The following is a 25,832-nucleotide window of genomic DNA, read 5'->3' on the forward strand; positions in this document are numbered from 1 at the left end:
ATAATGGGGAACGCCGTCCTTTAGGAGTTTTTCCTTCAGTTGGGCTCACCGGCCAATCTAATGATCACAGGTGTCCCAGATTGTTTTCAGTGATCAAAAGAGCCCTGACACACAATGCCATCCATGAGTTACACTGAAAAACAAAAGATTTACTCTTTGTGACACTTAAATAGAATTTGCAGAATAATTTGGAACGCGGTGTATATGTACACCCAGAAGCTATAGGCAACAATAGTAAACTATTAAAGATAGGAGCACTTGCCGAGTAATCCCTGTATTCTGGTCTGGGTTCAGCAAGAGCTCTCCCATGGACAGGACCTCTCTCTCTCTCTCTCTCTCATCACTTCCCATCTATAGAGCTAGAGATCTGCTGTTCCTGGGCAGAGCAGTGGATCTTGGGACCTGTAGTCCCACAGCCAACTCACACTGTATTTTATAGGTACTCCAGAACTACAAATCCCAGAGAGCTGATCCAGCAAAGGATGATGGGGGAGATGTTATATTTGGCTACTGGTGGCCTCTCTCAGCCCCAGGGGCTCAGACAGGATGGATGGAGGCTGCCATTCCACAGTCCAGGACAGTGAGGCTCATCCGCTGTATCTGCATAGCTGTGTCACAGATCTCCACGTCGGGGGTCAGCGGCCGCTCACCATCATCCAGCACTCTTCACAGCTCCTCTCCCCTCATCCACTACAGCCGGCTGTGTGACCATTGCCTTCTCTCAGCGGAGACCCCAGGACCTGCACAGCGCCCCCTGCAGTGCTGGAGATGACATCTATACCAGGATTGGTCAGAGGGCAGCTGCCCACCTTCCTGTTACCCGGCTGCACAAAGACACTGCTAGCCGACACCAGATGATCCGAGTCTATCAGAGAATCCTTGCTTTGTTGTCCTCTTAGTTCTGTCTGCCATTCTTCATTACTCTTCACCTTTAAAGGGCCCCAATATGCTAGCAGAGGATACTATCCCCAACCTTCCATATCCACAAGTGCTCATTGCATTTAAAAGACGCCCCTCCTTATTACAAACATTTCTAGAAAGGCATTCATGTGTTCCCATTGCATTGTACCAGTGGTCACAAGGGAGCAGGCTGCCTTCGTAAGTCTCTCTACTGGAGCATCATGAAGGTATTTCATACAACTGTGCTAATGAATGATTTGGGCTATTGCCCCTTTTATTCTGTGCTGGGTGGTATTGGGGAGCATTATTGGTCTGAACCTAGGGTGTCAGATGGGATGAGGAGTTTACAGGGTGAAGGCAGCACCAGAAGACAGGCACCGTCCAGCAGCTTCTAGGGGGGTGGCGCTACATTTGTGAATGCATGAACTGGGGGATTATTCCCCTCCACAGACCCCCACAACCACTGGCCAGGGTTGTGGGGATGAAACCTTTGTTGTCATCAACATGGGGAAAAGGGTGCGTTACCAGAGGACCCACCTAGCAAGGCGTCCCCCCATTTTGAGGGTAGGGATGAGCTTAAGGTTCTGTCTGAACCCAGGTTCTGTTCACACCTGGGCCTTTTAGGTGTTTGGACACATTCCTGAACATTTAGCTCTTTGTCAGGACCTGACATTGCCAAATCCTGAACTTGTTTGGAGGGAGTTGATAACGCCGAGTCCTTAAAGTGGTTGTAAAGGCTGAAGGTTTTTTACCTTTTTGCATTATATGTAAGAAGGTAACAAACATTCTGTGTCCTGCACCCCCCACAGCCCCCCCCCCTCAATACTCACCTGAGCTTCTTCTTGGTCCAGCAATGTGCATGAGAGCCTTGGCTGTCCCGGGACACCCTCTCCTTATTGGCTGAGACATATTGGCTGAAACAGCAGTGAGAGCCATTGGCTCCCACTGCTGTCAATCCAAGTCAATGAGCCAATGAGGAGGGGTGGGGTGTGGGGCCAAGCCACGTCTCCATGTGTCTTATGGAAGCATAGAGCAAGGCTCAGGAGTGAGTATGCACCAGTGACTCCATAGCAAGTGGTTTGCTATTGGGGGCACTGGTCAAGGAGGGAGGAGCCAGGAGCACTGGCGGGGGGACCTGAGAAGAGGAGGATCAGGACTGCTCTGTACAAAACCATTACAGAACAGGTAAGTATAACATGTTTGTTGTATAAAAAAAGCGGAACCTTTTATACCCCTTTATCAACCAGAGGCATCAATGACCCTATTCACTCACATGGCCCTGTAATCATGGGATAGAAAAAATGACACAATTCATAGCAGGCCCTTCTGGTCTAGTATGGATTTTAAGGAGGATACCCCAGGCAAACATTTAAGAAAAAAAAGTGTGGGGTGTCCCCTCCTCTGAACCATACCTGACCACATGCCCTAAACATGGAGGGGTACCTGGTCAAGGGGGGATCTCCTGGCAAAGCACCCTTTCCCATGTTGATGAGGACAAGGGCTTCTTCCCCACAACCTGGGCCTGGTGGCTGTACATAGTACTCATTCACAAACAAAACATGTACACAGGGATTACCAAGTCCTTTACTCATCAACAGAAGTCCCATTGATGTACATTCATCATCGATCACATGGTCCCGTCATGTAGATCCACTTCAGTCATGATGCCCAATGCCGGCCAACTGGGCCAAAGAAGAAAACTCTGCTTACCGATCCATGTCTGGTCCTATCTATTCCCTCCCGCTGACTGACAGGTAAAAGTCCATATACACAAGGGGGGCGGGGTCTCATGTATGACATCACTGAACAAATATGGAAGGCACTGTATTTGGTCCATGATGTCATGGGAGTCCCCCAGACATGTTAAGTGATGGAGTTTTGAATTTTCAATCTTTCACTTTAAATATTACTAAAATCACTGCTCCCAGACAAATCATTTTTTTCTTTTTTTTTCCTTTTTTTTTTTTAATAGATTTGGTACATTTTATCCCCATGTGATTAGTTTGACAATCCCAGGAAATGCAGTAAATGGACAGAATATATATATATTTTTTAACATTCCGCTCCTGTTGATTTCTATGGGGTTGGGGTTCGGTACCGGAACTTTAGCCATGTTTGCTGAACCCGTCTTGACCGGAACCCAGGAGAGTTTGTCCAATCACTAACTGAGGACCTATGGCCTGGCGTGGCTCAGGAGGCGGGAGGACGCACGCTCCCTTCCCTTTCCCTCTTCTCTCTGACCCTCTAATATGCATTTTTGAAGGGGGGAGGGGCTGGCCTGTTCTCATTTTCAAAGATGAGGGTCTGGTTCAGGATTCTCCTGTCTACAAACAGAAGGAAGTGACCGGTCGATGTTCCTCCTCACAGGCAGGTTTAAGGCAGCATTTGAGGAAATGTGTAGAAATTGGCAATTTTCAAAGTTTAAGCCTCACTGAAAGGGCTGAATATTATTTTTGATCACGTTTTGCATTGGTATATGTTACCCCCGGCAATGCCCATCCCCCCTCCCCTCGTTCCCTTTATTTGACCACCTCTTGCCTATTAGGAAATACAGCTCACCCAAGATGCACTGCTACGTATGCTCTGAGGAAGGCTTTCACCGAAACACATGAGCCTCTTCGGATTTTGTAACCAATGAGGAATCTCTATCAAGAAGCATGCGAGTTGCCGGCTGACATCTTTAAAATGAATTTCCAGAATCCCCCCCATACATTTGATTGGGGTTCAGCAAATGTGACCCCTTTTTGGAAAGTAGACAGTCCGAGGTATTTAGTATGAGGCGTGGCGAGTATTTTGAAGTTGTGATTTTTTTTGTCGCTATTTTTTGGAAAATGAACAAACTAAAAAAAAAAATGTTTCACAATTTTTTTAAATGTTTTACATCCTGGCACCAGAGCAGTACAGCGTCATCATATAACTGGTGTGGCGGTGATCAGGGGCACTGACTGATGACAGGATGTAAAGAAAACAATGTATCATTAATTTTAACAATATTTTAAAACATTTTTATCCATTTTTTCTTTTCTTTTTTTTTAATTTTTACATACAATGAAAAGAGCAATACAATGTTCTTTTTTTCACACACTATGATTGACTGTGATTGGCCCTGTCTGTACCATGTGATCACTGTGGCCAATCACAGAGCTCATCACAATAGTACACAGTGGATGACATGAAACAAAGCCTTTCATTGTGTACAATTGTCATGTGATTTGCTGTGATAGGCGACAGTGATCACATGGTACTGGCCAGTGGACACAGCAGGTGACAGATTGCACCGGAGTGTGGCCCATGGGGCTCCCACCAGACCTATTGTAAGGGGCTCAGGATGCTGTACTAGATAATTGGGCAATGCCCTGTAGGCTGGCAATAACTTTAACCATAGCAATGTTAAACCAAATTGTAATGGATACAAATAGGGTTAAAGTATTGGCATCAACTAAACCGAGAAAACAAAGGTCATTGTGTGCACACCATCCACCCAGCCCCCATAGTGGGCGAGCATATGTGTTTGTGATAAAAGGGTACCCCTGGAGGTGGCTATAAAGTATTGGAGCCTAATTGTCAGTGTTGGACAGCCATCACTGGGGCCCTTCTGTAGGTGGTGCACATGAAGCTGTCTCTTTTAGAGTGTGCAGTAGATGACTAGTGGGCTGCTGAACAAAGAGCAATCTCTATTGCCTTAACTGTGTTGGGATGAACACAGATGGTCAGCTCACCTCTCCTTGTACACAGAAATCTGAGTCAGATCACTTGGCAATCTTCAGTTCTCTGAAGTCAAGTCCTGGTGGCTCAGTATCTCAGCTCTGGTGTAGCCACTCACACAGGAGCAGGTCTCTGCAGCATTTGATTCCGGCATGGCAGGAGAACTCTCAGTCCCTCAGTCCTTTAGTCCTTGCTGTGGGCACAGACACCCCAGCGATTGGACTGCATTTCTCCAGGTTCCCCCACACGAGGGGCTCACGGTGGCTCAGGCTGTTGGCACGCCGGTGTGAGTGTGTATATAGAGAAAGTGTCAATTAATCCCTGGTTCACACTAGTGCTATGCGGGAAATGATGCAAACTTAATACATTTTCCGCACTGTGTTTTTGAGATCTGCTGAGGATGTCAATTCAAAGTTAACGACACCCCAAAAGCAGATCGCTAACGCAGTGCATTTGCCTGAACTGCAGTTCTAGTGCTGCTTAAAAAGAAGGTGCCGGCATGTGTTTGGTGCAGATGCAGGGTGATTTGAACCATAAAGAATTAACGGGCTCAAATCGTATCATGTTGATTCACAAGTGATTTGTACAGGAATGCAGTGCGATTCCCATGCGGTTCACAGTGTGAATCTAGGCAGAATGGAAGGATTTTTGAGGCACAACTCACACAAAATATATTATATTACCATTTCATATACTTTATTCCAGAAGAATCATGAAGTTATAAATTCATTGAGAACAAAGCTTTCAGATAACCTCCATTTGTCATCATTATTTGTACATAATGTATCCATTTCCAGAACGTATGGTCATCTCCACCTCCACACATTCATTTCTACAAACTCCTCCCATTTTTATTCTATGACTGAACTCGACACGTTTCCTGGTGTCAGGGCAGGAGCCGAGGAACGGACAGGCAGGCCTAACAATGTAACGCACTGGCTGACGACAACCACCACCCACAGACCGAAGTCCCTCAGGGCGCGGAGTCTAAGTCCCAGGCTGCCCTTCACCAGGGCCCCTGATGGTGGGGATGGACTTGACGCAGCCAGGAACCAGGTTGCGGCCCCCAAGACACCTCAGCTGCGGTAATGGCCGCCGCCAATGGCGTGTAGCTGGTGGAAGAGACAAAAGAGTAGTCAGACAGGCCGGGGTCAACAACAACAGGACAAAACAGTACAGGACAGCAGACGAGAATCACAGGTCACGAGCCGGGTTCAGCAACAGAGGGTCAGATCAAAGGAGAATACAAAGAATAGTCGAGTCACAAGCCGAATCAGATACCAGGAGAGTCACGAGAGTCAGAACAGAGTAATAGCAACACAAAGACACAAGACACAAGTGCAAAGAGCATGTGCGGGCCACAGGCTTATATGTCATCAGCCACACCCCTCTGGGGGATGGACCTCAGAGACCTGAAGGCATAAAAGGATTCCCACCATGCACAGCAGAATCCAAGATGGACGCCAGCACATGGAGTAACATAACCTCAGGGAAAAGGTAGGACCTTGACACCTGGATTGGGATCCACTTCTTCAGGGAGAAGAATAATGGAGGATTGTTTAAGAATCAACACAACAAAATGTTCCAAAAATGAAGAAAACACAGAAATGTATAGATTGCTACATTTGTATACAACAATGTCAGAGTGCCCATGCTGTGGCTGCAGATACCTGGAAACCACCAGGGGAGGCGCTACACCATGATAGGAAATTCTATTGGGGGGACCAACACGGGGCCGAGGCTAGCCCCGCCCTCTAAGATGATCCTTCTCTTCCATAGAAATGCTGGAAGGAGCCCCCTTCCATAGCTATCTTGTGTAACACGGCAAGTACTAGAAAGAGGAGAATTCTAAGATGAAAGCAGAGATAGATTCAGAACATCCATGTCCTCCATCTCTAAAGACCATTTCCAATATCTCATAGAATCCAACATCGTTTCTTCACGACTTCCCGCCCACACCAATTCTCACATTCCCCCTACATGTACCAATCACCATTGTTTTACTAGAAAAAGACTTAGGACCCCTAAACATTATATATATATTAAGAAGAGACCCGAGAGAATAAAATGGTGGGTGTTGCAATTTTTTATGTCACATAGTATTCATGCTGAGATTTTTAAAATGCAAATTTTGGGAAAAAGTACACTTTAATGAATTTTGTTGCAAAAGAAAAACACAATATATAACCCAATTTTTTGGTAACATATAAAAGGAAATAGAGACCTAACATGTCACACTTTAAAAGTGCGCACGCTCGTAGAATGGCGCCAAACGACGGTGCTGAAAAATCTCCATAAGTGCGGTTACCAGTTTAGAGTTATAGAAGAACAGAATTATTTCGCAATGATGTCAGCAGTGAATCCTCACATGTGTGGTGGGAACAACGTATACATCTGTAACTGTGACCTACGTATGCATGTGAGCACGGGGGATGGGGACACTTTACAATAACAGTATTATTTTCTTCTATTTTTACATTTGTCCATTTGTTTATTTTTGTTTTTTATTACTTTTATTGCTATCACCCCTTCTAATAGAAATCAGGCATGACAGGTCCTCTTTATGGAGACATCTGGGGTACATAAGATCCCAGATCTCTCCTCTACCCTGGAAAGCAGTAGATTAAAAAAAATCAATCTATGGTTTCCAGGAAAAAAATGTCAGAGTTCACATCTGCCAGAACCTGAAGTGACATCATGACTTTGCTTCTGACCTCTCAGGACCATAGAGATGACCGGGATCCATCTAGTCCACAGCGAGCTCTATGGTAATTGGGCAGCGCCATCTGATTGGGTACCAGGCTCTCCGATCACACAGGAGATGGTTGAGAGGCCCTGGTGGGAGGGGGGGGGGAAGTGTCCCCTCCAGCTGCCTATAAAAGCAATCCAGCAGTTAATCAGTCGCTAGGATGGCTTTTCCATGACAAGGAATGTCCAGCCTGGAGCTGCAGTCATCATCCCAGTACGTCCTACAGGCAGGAAGGGGCTAAAGTCTAAACTATCAATGAGGTGGATAGTACACGGTACTGCAGAGTGTGAGAGCCGGAGCAACCAATCAGAGGGGGGAGTGCAGGCAGCACTGTGATATCTATTACTGATCAGCATGTTCTCCGCTCTCACCCTCTTCATCTTCCCATCTATTCTACATATTAGCAGCCTGATGTATGACAGCTCTCTGTAGAATATCATCTTCTCTGGTGGGGAAGATGAGGAGGTTTAGAGCGGAGAACATGCTGCACAGCAACATCCATCTCAGTGCTGCTTCCACTGACACCGGCACCCACACTGCTCCAATTCTAGGATGGAGATGTTCTATTACAGTCCATGCCAAGACAAAGACTTGATTTCTAGTTGTGGATGGTGTGGGGAAGGAAGAGAACCCCGGCTGGCTTTTCCTACTATAGGGGGCTCTGGGACAAGGAGTGAGGGCCAATCTGTACCAGGGACACAGACATAGAAAGATCTGACAGGGGCCCCAAACCTTCCCCTTCTTTACTCCACTAAACATAGGATTCTTATTTCACTCTGTGTTTCTGTTGGATGGATAGATTGATCACATCATCATCATCATCATTGATCATTAGAAAAATGTTATTGTTACTCCAGTAATTGGACAGAAATTCTACCCAATCACAGAGATCGGTGACAGAGGAGAAATCTCATCCCATTTATTTATAGTACAAAAACTTGCAGGAAGCCCCGCCCACCTCTTTATACTATTGGATGAATATGAAATTTATTCCAATTCTTCATATGACATCACCAGACTGTGGGCGGAGTTCTCACATCTCCCCCCTCCCCCCACATATCTTTATACAACCTCTGCATACCCATACCCCAGCATGGAGGGGCTCAGTGAAGGTGGTGGTGAAGGTGTGGAGGTGTTGGATCGGGTCACACAGATCATAGAAGGAGATCCTCCCGGCCTCATAATCCAGATATATCCTGACTCTGTTACTGGAGGGATTGGGGGGTAAGAAGATCGGATGTCTGTTATGTCTCACGGAACACCGATCAACATCCCTGTCCAAACCCCAGGACTTGTTATTACCTCCAATCAATGTCTCCAATCCTCCTCTCCTGGCTATACTGGGGTAACACATCCCGACTATCCATTCTTCTGACCCCCCGACATCCACATCCCAGTAATGTCTCCCTGAGGAGAACCTCTGACTGCTCATCACCTGAGACCACAGGAATCTCTCTGGTGTTTCTGGGCGATTCTGGTTTATATATAACTTGGATGCAGTTTTCCCGTCATCTGATATCTGTAGATTGTTACCAGCTGTGTTTCCATCCAGTAATATGTCTGCAGCCCCCTGTATATAGAAGGATACATTTCCCCCTGTTATTATATCAGATAAACCTGTGTGTAAGACCCCCGCCACATCCAGCCCCCCTCCATCATGGAGGAGTTCCTCATGTCTCTCTCTGTCCTCATCATCTCCATCCTCAGTATCACACAAGTCACCTGTGTCTGATTCCTGTAGGACAGTCAGTGGATCCGTCATGTTACACATCTCCTCAATGTCACGCATCTTCCTGGACAGCTCCTCCTTCTTTATTTCCAGATCCCGGATGAAGATGGAGACCCGCTCTGCCCTCCCGGAGATGTCTCTCAGTACTCTCTTCTCCAGGTCTTCCAGACGTCTCCTGAGATCTATAAACAGGGCAGTGACTCTCTCGGTGTCACCAGCTTCTTCTTCTTCTACTTTCCTCCTGTGTTCCTGCAGACTCTGGACTCTTTCCTCCATCTCCTCTCTCTTTGTCAGAAGTTTCTGCAGAACATTCCTCAGTGTCTCCTTCTTCTTCTCAGAAGCCCCATCCAGTGACATCATCTCATGTCCTTTATGTCCTCCAATCACAGTACAAGAAATACAGATACAGGTGTCATCCTCAGTGCAGTAATACTCCAGGATCTTCTTATGGATGGAGCATTTCCTTCTCTCCATGGACAAGGTGGGGTCGCATAAGATGTGTTCTGGGGACTTTTTGTGGACTTTCAGGTGTTTATCACACAGAGAAACCTCACAGTGTAGACAGGATCTAACAGCAGGTACAGGAGAGTCCACACAGTGAGTACAGAAGACCCCGGAGTCCTCCTGACCTGACTGAGCAGACAGGAAATTCTCCGCTATGTTACGTAGCTTCATGTTCTTCTCCAGTGGAGGACGACCCGGAAACTTCTCTCTGCATTCAGGACAGGAATATCCTCCAGACCCTCCATGTACATCAATCACACGACCAATACAGACCAGGCAGAAGTTATGTCCACATTTCAGGGTCACAGGATCGGTATAAATGTTCAGACAGACGGAACATTCCAGCTCAGCTCTCAGAGCAGAAGACGCCATCGCTGACAGCAGAAGAGAAATGAAACTGAAAGTCTCTGACACCGGAGAGGAATGCAGTGGGGGAGGGGTGACACCCCCCTACACAGGGTGAGGCTGGGCTGGGTGAGTATTATAGGACATGGAGATCAGAGTACAGAAGGAAGAAGCTTTTATTTGCAGTAGTCATGACAATCGCACCTCCCAACATTGCAGGACAGAGAACGAGGGAAAGACGGATGTGGGGAGACGTGAGGAGCACTAAGTGCATTGAGATGGGAAGTGGAGGTGACTACATGATGCTGAAAAGGGATTCGGTTCTACAGAGTCTGAGCTCACACTATACACTCCGTATACATCCCTACCAACATCAATAGCCCGGCCACATCCCAACTCCTCCACCTAACCTCTTCTTTTGCATTCGCACAGTCCATACAGTCCTTCACCCACTCCAACGGGAACACCCTGGACCTTGTTTTCTCTCATCTCTGCACCCCCCACAACCTCACAAACAGCCCTTTTCCCCTCTCTGACCACAACCTCATCACCTTCTCCGTCTCCTCGTCCTCTAACATCTACCCCTCCAAACGTCAAACCATCACCAACCGAAACCTCCACAACCTGAACCCTGCCCCCCTCCACTCTGCAGCTGACCAACTTTATGACAGTATCCTTCCCCTGTCCTGCCCTGACCTGGCCACTACTGTTTATAACAACTCGCTGTCAGCCGCTCTAGACTCCTTAGCACCCCTAACCACACGAAACTTCAGACCCCGACCACTTCAACCCTGGCAGAATGACCATACCAAAAACCTCAAGCAACACAGTCACGCGCTAGAGCACCTATGGCGCAAAACCAGATCCCAACAAGCGTTCACCTCATATAAATCCGCCTTCCTCACCTACACTTCCTCCCTCCATGCTGCCAAGCACACCTACTTTGTAACCCTTATCAATACCCTCTCCTCCAGCCCTCGCCGGCTCTTCTCCACCATCAGCTCTCTACTCTCTCCGCCCCCACCTCCACCCAGTACCTCACTCACCACCCATGAGATTGCTAACCACTTCCAAAGCAAGATCGACGCAATTCGCAGGGACATCACCACTGCTCAGACCTCCTCCCCCGTCTAGCATCCCTGACACGAAAAACCCCTCAACACTCCTCTCCTTTGACCTCACCACTGCCCAGACCTCCACCCCGCCCAACATTCCTAACACTAAAACCCCCTCAACACTCCACTGCTTTGACCCTGCTACCACCGAAGAGGTCACTAAGGTCTTCTCTGAAGCTCGCCTTACCACCCGCCCCCTTGACCCTGTCCTCACACAACTCCTATGATCACCCTCCTCCTCCATCTGCTGCTCCCTCACCCACATCTTTATTCTCTCCCTCTCTACTGGCACATTCCCCTCCCCCCTGAAGCATGCACACATCACTCCCATACTTAAAAAACCCTCCCTGGATCCCACCGACCTTAGACCCAATCTCCCTGCTGCCATTTTCATCCAAACTCCTTGAGCACTTAGCCTATAATCACCTAAGCTACAATCCGGCTTCCACCCCCTACACTCCACCCAAACCGCCCTACTCAAACTCACCAATGACCTGCTAACCGCCAAAGCCAATGGCCACTACTCCTAGACCTCTTCGCGGCTTTCGACACGGTCGACCACCCCCTCCTTCTCAAAAAACTATACTCTTTTGGCATCAGAGACTCCGCTCTCTCCTGGCTCTCCTCCTGTTTATCACAGCGCTCCTTCAGTGTTACCTATAATGCTGCCACCTCCTCCTCACTCCCCCTCTCTGTTGGGGTCCCCTAAGGTTCTGTCCTCGGGCCTCTTCTCTTCTCCATCTACACCTCCTCCCTTGGCCAACTGATACACTCCCACGGCTTCAACTACCATCTCTATGCTGATGACACTTAAATCTATCTCTCTACCCCCCACCTCACCCCTCAGTCTCCGCCCGAATCACCTGCCTCCTGAATGACATATCAGACTGTATGTCACTCCACTTCCTCAAATTAAACCTTGCTAAAGCTCCTAGATTTCCCTTCAGCCTGCGCCCCCCCCTCGACCTCTCCATCATGACCAACAATGCCACCATCAGCCCCACCCCACAAGCCAGAGTACTAGGTGTCATTCTAGACTCCAGACTGTCTTTCCAGCCCCAGATCCAATCACTGACAAATTCATGTAGACTCCACCTCCGCAACATCTCCAAGATACGTCCATTCCTAACTCCAGAAACTACAAAGCAACTCATTCACTCCCTTATCATATCGCTACTTGACTACTGCAACTCCCTCCTCATGGGCCTACCCCAACGCAGGCTATCCCCGCTTCAGTCTATCCTGAATTCTGCGGCCAGATTCATCCACCTTACCAACCACTTTGTATCCGCAACACCCCTCTGCCAATCCCTCCACTGGCTTCAGATTGCCCAACGCATAAAATTAAAAATATTAACATTGACATACAAAGCTGTCCATAACACTGCACCAAACTATATCACCGACCTGATATCCATCTACCACCCAAAACGCACTCTCCGCTCCTCACAAGACCTCCTACTCTCCAGTTCCCTGGTCTCCTCCTCCTATGCCCATCTCTAGGACATCTCCAGGGCTTCGACCATCCTCTGGCACTCACTACCCCTATCCATCGGACTGTCACCTATCCTCCTCACCTTTAGGCGCACCCTGAAACCCATCTCTTCAGGGAAACCTACCCTGCCCTCACCTAACAGCTGATCCCCTCCGCTCTTCCCACCACTCCATCCCTCACAGCTATTTCCTCCTGTACCACTATCCCCTCCCTCCTAGATTGTAAGCTCCAAGGAGCAGGGCCCTCCATCCCCTCATGTATCGCATTGTATTGTTATTGTACTGTCTCGTGTACTGTCTCCCATTGTAATGTACAGATCTGAGCAAACTGTTGGCCCTATATAAACACTGTATAATAATAATATACTGCAGCCTGTGTACCCCCAAAACATGTCTTCATTATTGCACCAACACCCCAACATGCAGAGAGTAATGGTGGTAGTCACCCCGTCTAGGCAGGTGTAGTCTGTACTCCCCACTGCAGGTGGCGCTCAACTGAAGTGGCAATGCAGAAGGGGAAGGAAGTTGTGAGGAACTTGGTTCCTCTATGACTTCCTGCAGTCACAGGGAGATAGCTGTCTGATTGGACACTGGTGCCCCATGTGACCCTAGTGACCATCTTGGGTCAGGCAGAAGCAGAACCTATTTAAGACTCCAGCTTTTGGGTTTGGTACAATTTCTGTGAATGGCTAGTGTAGGGACAGGATCCCCGTCTGACAGGGACAGTGCTAAGGGTGAGGACCCACTATGGAGGGACCCAGATGAAGACCAGAAATGCTGGTGGTGTGGTCACTTTGGGCAAGTAGCTGGACCAACAATAAGTGCACTGAAGGCTGCCATTAAACTAGAGGCTCCCAGGGCCAACTGCCAGGAATGGCAAAGCAAGGTCCCCACAGGTCAGATCAGTGGTGTCACTAGGGTTGATGTCACCTGGTGCGGAAAAACATGGTGTCACCTCTCCAGCGGGGCATGGCCAGTCCTCTGCATCAAGTTGTGGGTGTAGCCAGAGTGTACTAACAGTGGGGCATTGTTACATACCAGACCTTCAGATGTGTGCTATGTACAGAGTGCAGGGTTGAGGGGTGCCCTGTGTACAGAGTGCAGGGTTGAGGGGTTCACTGTGTATAGAGTGCAGGGTTGAGGGGTGCACTGTGTATAGAGCACAGGGTTGAGGGGTGCCCTGTGTACAGGGTTGAGGGGTGCGCTATGTACATAATGCAGGGTTGAGGGGTGCACTGTGTATAGAGTGCAGGGTTGAGGGGTGCAGTGTGTATAGAGTGCAGGGTTAAGGGGTGCACTGTGTATAGAGCGCAGGGTAGAGGGGTGTCCTGTGTACAGAGTGCAGGGTTGAGGGGTGCGCTGTGTACAGAGTGCAGGGTTGAGGGGTGCGCTGTGTACAGAGTGCAGGGCTGAGGGGTGCCTTGTGTAGAGAGTGCAGGGTTTAGGGGTGCCCTGTTTACAGAGTTCAGGGTTGAGGGGTGCGCTGTGTACAGAGTGCAGGGTTGAGGGGTGCACTGTGTACAGAGTGCAGGGTTGAGGGGGGCGCTGTGTTCAGAGTGCAGGGTTTCGTGGTGTGCTGTGTACAGAGTGCGGGGTTTAGGGGTGCCCTGTGTACAGAGTGCGGGGTTGAGGGGTGCCCTGTGTACAGAGTGCGGGGCTGAGGGGTGCCCTGTGTACAGAGTGCGGGGCTGAGGGGTGCCCTGTGTACAGAGTGCAGGGTTGAGGGGTGCCCTGTTTATAGAGTTCAAGGCTGAGGGGTGCGCTGTGTACAGAGTGGGGGGTTGAGGGGCCCCCGTACCGACTCCTCATGCTGTGATGTTGCAACAAGGTGGAATTCAACCCTACACATGTTAGACCGCCTTTACGAACAGCGAAAGGCCATCACCGATTTCCTGATGTTACAAGCGGATAAAGGTACTCCCTGTGTAACTTCGATGTCAGCCATTGGCAGCTCATGCGTGACACCTGCCGCTTGCTCAGGCCCTTTGAGGAGGCCACGCTATTCGTGAGTCGGCAGGACTATGGGATGAACGAGGTCAAATCTGCCATGGGCCCCCGTACCGCCTGGTCACGCTGCTGCTGGTCCCACAGTGTGACCTGGGTCCCTGTACCGCCTCCCATTGCTTCCACTCTGCCATGTGTCACTTTGAGGTCTCCTCACACTCCTGTGGTTTTCCATTTTGACATAGGTTGCTGGCAGATTACAGGCCTCCCATAGGTGCCGCCAGGCCCCAAATCGGCCATGGGCCCCCGTACCGCCTGGTCACGCTGCTGCTGGGCCCACAGTGTGACCTGGGTCCCTGTACGGCCTCCCATTGCTTCCACTCTGCCATGTGCCACTTTCAGGTCTCCTCACACACTGCTGTTGTGTTGAATTTTTTGACATAGGGTGCTGGCAGATTACGGGCCTCCCATAGCTGCTGCCAGGCCCCTAATCTGCCATGGGCCCCTATATACCGCCTCCTCATGCTGCTGCCAAGTCCAGAGTCTCTCATGGGTCCCTGTACGGCCTCCCATTGCTGCTGCCAGGAGGCAGCAGGGTCGCAGCAGTGTCAGTGGAGGCAAACGGCCACGGAGTAGAGCACCAGCTCCACTGCAGCCTACCACCACGGCCAGTAGTGGTGCCGGTGTGCACGGAGGAAGTAGCAGTCAGCCAGTGAGGAGTAGCGGGGGCAAAGTTTCCTACTCGGCGGTGTGGCAATTTTTCGTCAAGCCGCCCGAGGAAGTAAACGTAGCCGTATGTCGACTATGTGGCCAGAAAGTCAAGCGTGGCCAGGGGGCCCATGTTGGGACTACAGCGTTGCGTCAGCATATGCAGCGTCGCCATTCGGTGGCCGGGGAAAACCGTGATAAAGATACGGCGGTTCTGCCTGCCCCAGCCCAGGGTTCCATTTTGTCATAGGGTGCTGGCAGATTACGGGCCTCCCATAGGTGCCGCCAGGCCCCAAATCGGCCATGGGCCCCCGTACCGCCTGGTCACGCTGCTGCTGAGCCCACAGTGTGACCTGGGTCCCTGTACGGCCTCCCATTGCTTCCACTCTGCCATGTGTCACTTTGAGGTCTCCTCACACTCCTGTGCTTTTCCATTTTGACATAGGTTGCTGGCAGATTACAGGCCTCCCATAGGTGCCGCCAGGCCCCAAATCGGCCATGGGCCCCCGTACCGCCTGGTCACGCTGCTGCTGAGCCCACAGTGTGACCTGGGTCCCTGTACGGCCTCCCATTGCTTCCACTCTGCCATGTGCCACTTTGAGGTCTCCTCACACTGCTGGTGTGTTCAATTTTTTGACATAGGGTGCTGGCAGATTACGGGCCTCCCATTGCTGCTGCCAGGCACGTAATCTGCCATGGGCCCCTGTACCGCCTCCTCATGCTGTGACGTTGCAACAAGGTGTAATTCAACCCTACATATGTTAGACCGCCTTTACGAACAGCGAAAGGCCATCACAGATTTCCTGATGTTAAAAGCGGATAAAGGTACTCCCTGTGTAACTTAGATGTCAGCCATTGGCAGCTCATGCGTGACACCTGCGCTTGCTCAGGCCCTTTGAGGAGGCCACGCTATTCGTGAGTCGGCAGGACTATGGGATAAACGAGGTCAAATCGGCCATGGGCCCCCATACCGCCTGGTCACGCTGCTGCTGGGCCCACAGTGTGACCTGGGTCCCTGTACGGCCTCCCATTGCTTCCACTCTGTCATGTGCCACTTTGAGGTCTCCTCACACTCCTGTGCTTTTCCATTTTGACATAGGTTGCTGGCAGATTACAGGCCTCCCATAGGTGCCGCCAGGCCCCAAATCGGCCATGGGCCCTCGTACCGCCTGGTCACGCTGCTGCTGAGCCCACAGTGTGACCTGGGTCCCTGTACGGCCTCCCATTGCTTCCACTCTGCCATGTGCCACTTTCAGGTCTCCTCACACTCCTGCGGTTTTACATTTTGACATAGGTTGCTGGCAGATTTCAGGCCTCCCATAGGTGCCGCCAGGCCCCAAATCGGCCATGGGCCCCCGTACCGCCTGGTCACGCTGCTGCTGGTCCCACAGTGTGACCTAGGTCCCTGTACGGCCTCCCATTGCTGCTGTCTCCATCGCCACACTCTGCCATGTGCCACTTTCAGGTCTCCTCACACACTGCTGTTGTGTTGAATTTTTTGACATAGGGTGCTGGCAGATTACGGGCCTCCCATAGCTGCTGCCAGGCCCCTAATCTGCCATGGGCCCCTATATACCGCCTCCTCATGCTGCTGCCAAGTCCAGAGTCTCTCATGGGTCCCTGTACGGCCTCCCATTGCTGCTGCCAGGAGGCAGCAGGGTCGCAGCAGTGTCAGTGGAGGCAAACGGCCACGGAGTAGAGCACCAGCTCCACTGCAGCCTACCACCACGGCCAGTAGTGGTGCCGGTGTGCACGGAGGAAGTAGCAGTCAGCCAGTGAGGAGTAGCGGGGGCAAAGTTTCCTACTCGGCGGTGTGGCAATTTTTCGTCAAGCCGCCAGAGGAAGTAAACATAGCCGTATGTCGACTATGTGGCCAGAAAGTCAAGCGTGGCCAGGGGGCCCATGTTGGGACTACAGCGTTGCGTCAGCATATGCAGCGTCGCCATTCGGTGGCCTGGTAAAACCGTGATTAAGATACGGCGGTTCTGCCTGCCCCAGCCCAGGGTTCCATTTTGTCATAGGGTGCTGGCAGATTACGGGCCTCCCATAGGTGCCGCCAGGCCCCAAATCGGCCATGGGCCCCCGTACCGCCTGGTCACGCTGCTGCTGAGCCCACAGTGTGACCTGGGTCCCTGTACCGCCTCCCATTGCTCCCACTCTGCCATGTGCCACTTTCAGGTCTCCTCACACTGCTGGTGGGTTCCATTTTGTCATAGGGTGCTGTATGGCCTCCCATTGCTGCTGCCTCCACCGCCACACTGTGGCTCCAAACTCTGGTTTTGGCCCCGTGACTGCCCAAATGAGTGAAGTGTGCGGTGATTCTAAGATCGACGGCACTCATCTGCATGTCATACTGACTGACAGTATTATTTCTCTTCCCCAGCAGACTCCAAGGGCATTTAAATTAAAGGTACAGTGTTCTGCACTAATATAAAGGCTCTCTGAAGCCTAGAAACACCCTTTTTTAAGTTAAATTCACAGCGAATATATTTGACTCGAATCGAATATTGTCCACGAATTCGCCGAATCAGTCGAATCAAATTTTTGAATTCTTCGCTCATCTCTAATAATAACAAACACAATGCTGAAAGACCGTTAATGGGTAATTGGTCGGCTGTTTTTCGGGGGTTTTGGCACATTTTTTTCACCGGTGAAGTTGAAAAAAAATCATCCGATTTTGCCGATCGGCCGATTTTCCCAGCAATGATGGGCAAATCGGTCGATCTTTTTACCGATAAAAAATCTGCACATGAGCCGTGACCTGCAAGAAGAAGAAGAAAAAGTAGAAGAAGATGAAGAAGAAAAAGAAAAAAAGAAGAAAAAGATAAAGAAAAAGATAAAGAAAAGATAAAGAAAGAAGAAAAAGAAGAATTCCAGTCACTATTATATTTTATATGAAAAGTATTGCAGTTGCAACAATGTATCCATTTGTATCCAAATAAAAACATCTGTATCCGAAATGGATACAAATAGATACATTGTTGCAACTGCAATCATTTTCATATAAAATATAATAGCGGAGCTCTCTGCAGGGACAGAAGTAATTAAATGCCGGCCGTAGACGGGACGAAAATCAGCCGATTTTTTTATCGTTGGTGGTAACGTCAGCCTGCTGAATGATCGATTTTTCGTTTTTGTTTTTTTTTAAATGGCCAGTTTTCGACCCGTCTATGGCCTGCATTACTCCCACAAAGAGACACACAGCTGTTCCACAGTTAAGCTGGGATTTTTAGTCCCACAAAGAGACACACACAGCTGTTCCACAGGTAAGCTGGGATTTTTAGTCCCACAAAGAGACACACACAGCTGTTCCACAGTTATGCTGGGAGTTTTAGTCCCACAAAGAGACGCACACAGCTGTTCCACAGTTATGCTGGGAGTTTTAGTCCCACAAAGAGACACACACAGCTGTTCCACAGTTATGCTGGGAGTTTTAGTCCCACAAAGAGACGCACACAGCTGTTCCACAGTTATGCTGGGAGTTTTAGTCCCACAAAGAGACGCACACAGCTGTTCCACAGTTATGCTGGGAGTTTTAGTCCCACAAAGAGACGCACACAGACACACACAGCTGTTCCACAGTTATGCTGGGAGTTTTAGTCCCACAAAGAGACACACAGACACACACAGCTGTTCCACAGGTAAGCTGGGATTTTTAGTCCCACAAAGAGACGCACACAGACACACACAGCTGTTCCACAGGTAAGCTGGGAGTTTTAGTCCCACAACGAGAACCACACTATCAAACTAGCGTATTCATTTCTCCTTCACCACTGACTGTAACCATCACACAGATCCTCACTGGGATCTCAGATCTTAGGCTACAAGGGATCTTCTGTTGAAGCAGAAAGCTGCTTCCCTTTCATGTGGATAAAACTATAAATATAATCTATATTTCTTCCACTTTCTTCCCCAAGATGTCTGGTTTATCCTATAGATCTACAGGGTACATCCAATAACCAATTGTGATCAGCCCTTCACTTGCCGGCACACAACTGAACAGCTAAACAGGCCTAAAACCTCCATCAACCATACAATACACCTGAACACATACACATGTACCAGCTAACGATATCAAAAACGTTATACTCACCTGATATGTGCGTCCGCTCACTGATGGAGTATTTCACAGGACCTTCAGTACCACTCTAGCAGGGCTTCAGACTTCAGCGCGAATCTTGTGCACAGCAGAGATGAATGATTTGGTTCTGCGGCTCTTGTAAAGTTTTGGACTTCTTAGCTTATAGAAGTACATTGGGGTTTGGGTTCTGTGCGGAGTTTGTTTCCACACTCCTGCTTCTGGGGTGCCAAATGAAATAAATAACAATGGGGTTGTTTCTTGGACTTTCCCTATTTATTATACAATTATGTACTGTTTGTCAGTTCCTACAATTAGTATATATATCAGCTTTGACTGAAGGACGTAATACGATGCAATATTAGTGATAATAACAAACACAATGCAGAAAGATGCAAAGTCTTATTTATTTACAAAGGAAGTACAACTAACATGGAAATCTAAGCCAATATTACAGAGTATATAGGAATAATAGTAAAGATGATACGTTATGTAAGTTCGTCCTCAAAGCTGAGTATCTCTTAGCTGGTCCCACGTCAGAGCAGAAAGGGGGCAGAAACATGGCCAACACTATATTTAAAGGCCCTCTCAAGCACTCCCACACACAACCTTGACCCGCCTGGTGTAGTTCTCCATCCAATGAGCAAGTGTCCATCACTGGGGCGTCTGGGCTGAGGCCATGCCCCACCACTAGGGGGTATGAGTGAACTCCCAGGACAAGGGTTTTGGTATGCAGCCTTTTGTTACACATCCTGTCATAAATACTTGCTTTTCTTGACACTCAATAGGCCAAATAAATATTTGATAACCAAGCAGTAAGATTTCATAAATGTCTGATATAGAAACATGTTGCCCTCCAACACCCAGGAAGTCTGGTGAGAGGAACCATTTTTGTCATTGGAATGACATGCGTTTATCTACAATGTAGCAGTGCATGAGTGTCGGTTTTTTCACTTTTTGATCATTCCAAAGAGTTCTGCTCTGATCTCAGAATTATCCTGAAACTAGTAAGTGAATCTCCGGATTCTCCAACCTCAGTTCTCCATGAAGCTCTGAAATGAATTGAGAATCTCTGTAAAGCCCTCCTGGTAGCTTTTACCTTTGTTCGCATTTGTGACATCACTACCCCCGTATCGGATTATCTGCAATCCACGGGTCTTGATTTTATCCAGGTGTCACGGTATGGGAGCCTGCCAATTATTAATCCCCTTATTAATGCCTTGTATCACATGCCCTCAGCTTCCTGCTCTGTAATGTTCCAATTGTCCCCTGTGTCACTAGGCCAAATAGCCTAATTCAATGGCTTAATCAAATTACTCTGGGTCCCCTCCCTCCCGGCCAGCTGGCTGGGAGCTCTCTGCACACCTCCCAACTTGCTTTTCATCTATGCAGACATCATCACTGCCCCCCAGGATGTCCCTGTCACCAGCCTGATTCTCCCTCTGGTCTAGTATTCCCTTACCCCCTCCTGGTTGCCAAGGTGACCGGGGAGCGTCCTGCAGCAGTTTAAGAGGCTGATGCTGGGTGCTCCGTTTTCATTACGTTGTGCAGTCATCAAAGGATCTCAAGCACCGGCGAGACCTTTGTGACTAGACTCTGCAAACCTACCCCCTAGCCTCACAGAGACCCCACAGGAGGGAAGAGACAACCAGAGAAAGCTTGCCTGTGATTGCGAGAGACCCCACAGAAAGGGGATAGACTACCACAGCCCGTCTGCCAGAGCCAGAGACCACCCGCCTGATCCAGACTCCACAGGTATCTGCGTTCTGCTTCTACCCCTGGGAGACCAGGCATCCTGTTGGATCCGTGAGTACCTGCTTCCCCACTGGGTTACCTGAACTGTTGCGGTGGTGACCCCTCGCACCCCTCTCCTGTGTCGGACTACCCCTGTTACAGGGACACCCGCTTGGCTCTCCTAGTGGACTATAAGTGGATGGGGCCCCATCGTTACCCTTTAGTGGCAAATCAACCCTCTCTGCCACCCAACGTATTGAAGGACTGCTGTCTGTTTGTCTCAATAAAGTTTTGTGCGTCTGCCATCTGAAAGGAATGATTTTCTTTTCCCCTCAGAGACCCCCGGTCTGTGGAGAGATTCCTGGTTTATCAGCAGAATTCTGGGAACACCCCTTGAACACGGAAATCACGACAGCTTATGTTCAGAGATGTTCAAAGTTTATTAGACATTAATAAGATTATATAGACTACAGATAATAATAAGGGAGGGGGGAGGGGGGAGCGAGTTTCAAAACTGTAACTTGTAAATTTCCATCATGAGCTAACTACATGAAACATAACATATACATTTCTTGGTACAAATTGTTTTGGCTAACTTTCTGAAAAACAGCCAGACAAAGACATTGTCAGGGTCATGTTAGCTTCTGTTGATACATCCTTGAACAACCAAAACAGTTTCATTAAACTTCTAATATATCTGCAAAAAGCTAACTTAATACTTAAAATGGCGTACATAATACAAAATGGAAGTTATCTAGATCCTTTCAATTAACAATGCGCATATTAAGGTAAATAAGGAGATGGGATGGATTGTTGCTCGTAACTAGGGATTAGTGATTCGCCATTGGGAGTTGGAGGTGGATATGTGGCGGTATCTTCAAGGTGATGGTGTGCACCTCCATGCCATGGGTATTGATATGTGGTCCCTAGGGATGTAGGACATAATTCAGTGAGCGTTTCTGGTGTGGAGGGGCACACAAGGGTAAGGTATTACCCTTATGCAATGTGGCTGGTTGTTGGTGGAGGAAATAATTCTGTTTGGAGAAATATTCTGGACCCATCAGTGGTATGGGGACCTCGGTACATTTCGGTTAACAAGGGGTTAACTCGGAATAGGTAAAATGATGTCACTGCGGATAAGTAGGGTTATCTCTGAGCCGGTGTGCTTTGGCTGGGGATAAGTAGGATTGTCCCCGAGGCGGTGGGTTGCGGCTGGGGGTCTAAGTTTAAGGAAAGTTTTCCCGCTGAAGTTAAGTCAGGTTTATTGCCCTCAAATGACCAACACATTTTTCCTAAGTTTCTATTTTGGAATGTTATGTTATTTATGTTGAAATAATTTATTGATTAATAAAAGGTTGCTATGGCCACTTGACTTAAAAAATTGGTTTGTGTAGTTTGTACATCTGAGTCAATGGAGGGGTGTGGCCTAGCAGGCTTGGTTAGGTTGGAAGGCATATATTCTACCCTTGTCATGGCACATAATTGTGAAGTGAAAGGAAAATCAGAAATGTTTTTCACCATTTTTTACAAATAAATATCTGAAAATTGTGGTGGCATTTGTATTCAGTCCCCTTTACTCTGATACCCTGAACTAAAATCTATTCCACCTGTGTGTAATGTATTATCAGTATAAATACAGCTGTTCTGTGAAGCCCTCAGAGGTTTGTTAGAGAACATTTTTGAACAAACAGCAACATGAAGGCTGAGGAACACACCAGACAGGTCAGGGATAAAGTTGTGGAGGTTTAAAGAAGGGTTAGGTTATAAAAAATACCCCAATATGTGAACGTCTCATGGAGCAGTGTTCAGTCCATCATTCGAAAATTGAAAGAGTATGGCACAACTGCAAACCTACCAAGACGTGGCTGTCCACCTAAACTGACAGGCCAGGCAAGGAGAACATTCATCAGAGAAGCAGCCAGGAGGCTCATGGTAACTCTGGAGGAGCTGCAGAGATCCACAGCTCAGGTGAGTTTTTTGGCCTAAAAGCAAAACGCTATGTATGGTGGACAACTTACACTGCACATCTGTCAAGGTCCTACCTTTTCCCAGAGGTTATGCTGCTCCATGTGCTGGCATCCATCCTTGGGTTTCTGCAAAGCATGGTGGGAGTCTTTTATGCCTTCAGGCCTCTGCGGTTCATCCCCCAGAGGGCTGTGGTTGATCACATATAAGCCTGTTGTCCGCACGTGCTCTGTGCATTCGTGTCTTGTATGTTTGTGTTGCAACAAGCTCTGTTTATACTCTCGTGACTCTCCTGGAAACTGACTCGGCTTTTGACTAGACTATTCTCTGCGTTATCCATTTATCTGATCTCCCGTTGCTGAACCCGGCCTGTGACCTGTTATTCTTGTCTACCGTTCTGTACTGTCTGTCCCGTTGTTATTGACCCGGCCTGCCCGACTACGCTATTGTCTTATCTGGTTCCTACCAGCTACACGCCATTGGCGGCGGCCATTACCGCAGCTGGGGTGTCTGGGGTGCCACGACCTGGTCCCTGGCTGCGTCAAGTCTATCCCCACCATCAGGAGCCCTGGTGAACGGCAGCCTGGGACTTAGACTCCGCGACCTGAGGGACTCCGGTCTGTGGGTGGTAGTTGTCGTCAGTCGGTGCGTGACCCTGCCATTAGGCATGCCTGTCCGTTGCACAGCTCCTGCCCTGACATTACATGAATGCCATGAATCTTGACGGTGCAGGTACGCCTTCGCTTCCCATGTTAGTCGCCAGACTTGATCAACAGGATCTCCTGTTGGATCAGTTCGCTGAGGCGTTGCAAACTCTGCTTTCACGCACCGCGCACCTTACTCCTCTTGCTATTAGGCAGGTTGTCACTCCGGTGGTCGCTCCCGCTGCTGCTCCGGTAGTTGCGCCTATTGCCGCGGCTGCTGCGGCACCCGCGTTGCCCAGATGTATGACTGGTTCAGCCCCTCTTCCACAGCACTTTGGGGGTGAGCCAAGTCAGTGTCGTGGGTTCCTCAACCAGGTGGGCATTTATTTTGCGTTAATACCCCACGCTTTTCCGACTGAGGGGTCAAAGGTGGGTTTCCTAATCTCCCTACTCTCAGACAAGGCCTTGGCCTGGGCAAATCCCTTATGGGAGAGAAATGACCCAGTGATTCATGAGTTTTCTCGACGCCTTCCGTAGGGTATTCAACGTGCCGGCTCGCTCCGCCTCGGCTGCCAAGCTGCTCATGTCCATGCATTAGGGGTCATGGACCGTTGCCGAGTACGCCATAGAGTTTCGTACCCTGGCGGCAAAGGTGGGCTGGAACAATGAGTCTCTGGTGGCTGCTTTTTCTCATGGTCTTTCTGACACATTGAAGGACGAGATTGCAGCCAAGGAACTGCCTGTGGAGCTGGAAGCACTCATTTCCTTCCTAATCCTGATTGACACCAGGCTCAGGGAGAGGCCTTCACTCAAGGAATGCCTGCGGAGGCCTCCCAACCAACTGGCGCCTGCGTTTTCTGTCCCACCCATTCCTCCCTCTCCTCCCATGCCTCCTGGGGATGGCTTGTCTGGTGGTGAGCCCATGCAGCTGGGGTTTGCTCGCCTTTCCAAGGGAGAGCGTGCCGCTCGGCGCCGGGAGGGTCGCTGCCTGTACTGTGGCCTTGGTGGGCACTTTCGGCAGTCCTGTCCGGTCCGTCCGGGAAACGCTCGCACCTGAGATCCTGTCGGGGACAGATCTTGGGTGGAGTTTCCTTGTCCCCGGCGTTCCACAAAGATAAACTACTGATCACCGTTGTCCTCTCTTGGGCGGAGGGCTCGGTGACGGCCCAGGCATTGGTAGACTCTGGGGCCGGCGGGTTGTTTGTGGACAGCTCGTTTGCCGCCCAGCACTCCATTCCCCTGCAGGCTTGAGTTACCCCATTGGTTCTCGAGGCGATAGATGGCAGGCCCCTGCAACCGCCGCAGGTTACCCACGAGACTCTGCCGGTTGAAGTAGCTATTGGGGCTGTTCACAGGGAGTTGGCCTGTTTTCAGGTAATTTCTTCCCCGCACTATTCTGTGGTTTTGGGGTATCCCTGGCTCCAGAGGCACAATCCAACCTTTAATTGGCGAACGGCTGAGATTCTCTCGTGGTCTCCACAGTGTGGGGCCGGGTGCATCCGTGGGCCGGTTAAGGTGTTGTGTGCCTCCTCGGACTCTGCGTTGCCCACCGACTATGGGGAGTACCTGGACGTGTTTGACAAAGTGCGCGCTGGTGCCTTACCTCCCCATCGTTCTTACCGCCATAACCCTTGCAACCCGGTGCCACTCCTCCACGTTGCAGGGTGTATCCTCTTTCGGTTGCGGAGAATCAGGCCATGGAGGAGTACGTTGCGGATGCACTTTCCCGGGGGCACATTCGTAAGTCTACTTCCCCTGCAGGAGTGGGCTTTTTCTTCGTAAAGAAGAAGGGTGGTGAATTGAGGCCTTGCATCGATTATAAGGGTCTCAATCGTATCACCATCAAGAATGCCTACCCTATCCCGTTGATTACCGAGTTGTTCGACCGCCTCAAGGGAGTCACGGTCTTTACCAAACTCGACCTTAGGGCGGCGTACAACCTTGTACGGATCAAGCAGGGGGACTAGTGGAAGACCGCGTTTAACACCAGAACCGGTCACTATGAATCCCTGGTGATGCCCTTCGGGTTGTGTAACGCGCCCGCGGTCTTTCAGGTGTTCATAAATTATGTCTTTCGTGACTTGTTGCAGCAGCGCGTAGTGGTTTACTTGGATGACATCCTGGTTTACTCTGTCTCCATGGAGTCCCATATCCAGGATGTCAAGCGGGTGCTGCAATGGTTACGCAAGAACAAACTTTTTTGTAAGCTCGAGAAGTG

At 49.4% G+C, this 25,832-nt stretch overlaps 1 protein-coding gene across 1 annotated transcript; it reads right to left on the reverse strand.

The window, feature by feature from the left end:
- Window positions 1–5,279: 5,279 nt before the first annotated feature.
- Window positions 5,280–10,097, reverse strand: LOC149436411 (E3 ubiquitin/ISG15 ligase TRIM25-like). The gene is made up of 2 exons (XM_089661646.1): window positions 6,118–10,097; window positions 5,280–5,485 (listed from the first exon to the last, which is right to left on the reverse strand). Exon 1 carries the CDS (start codon window positions 9,957–9,959, stop codon window positions 8,388–8,390), a length of 1,572 nt encoding a protein of 523 aa, XP_089517772.1. The 5' UTR covers window positions 9,960–10,097; the 3' UTR covers window positions 5,280–5,485; window positions 6,118–8,387.
- Between the last annotated feature and the right edge of the window lie 15,735 nt (window positions 10,098–25,832).

This window comes from Staurois parvus, unplaced genomic scaffold (genome assembly GCF_062004578.1).
Source record: "Staurois parvus isolate SC_StPar_1 unplaced genomic scaffold, SC_StPar_1.0 ptg001358l, whole genome shotgun sequence".
Classification (NCBI taxonomy): domain Eukaryota; kingdom Metazoa; phylum Chordata; class Amphibia; order Anura; family Ranidae; genus Staurois; species Staurois parvus.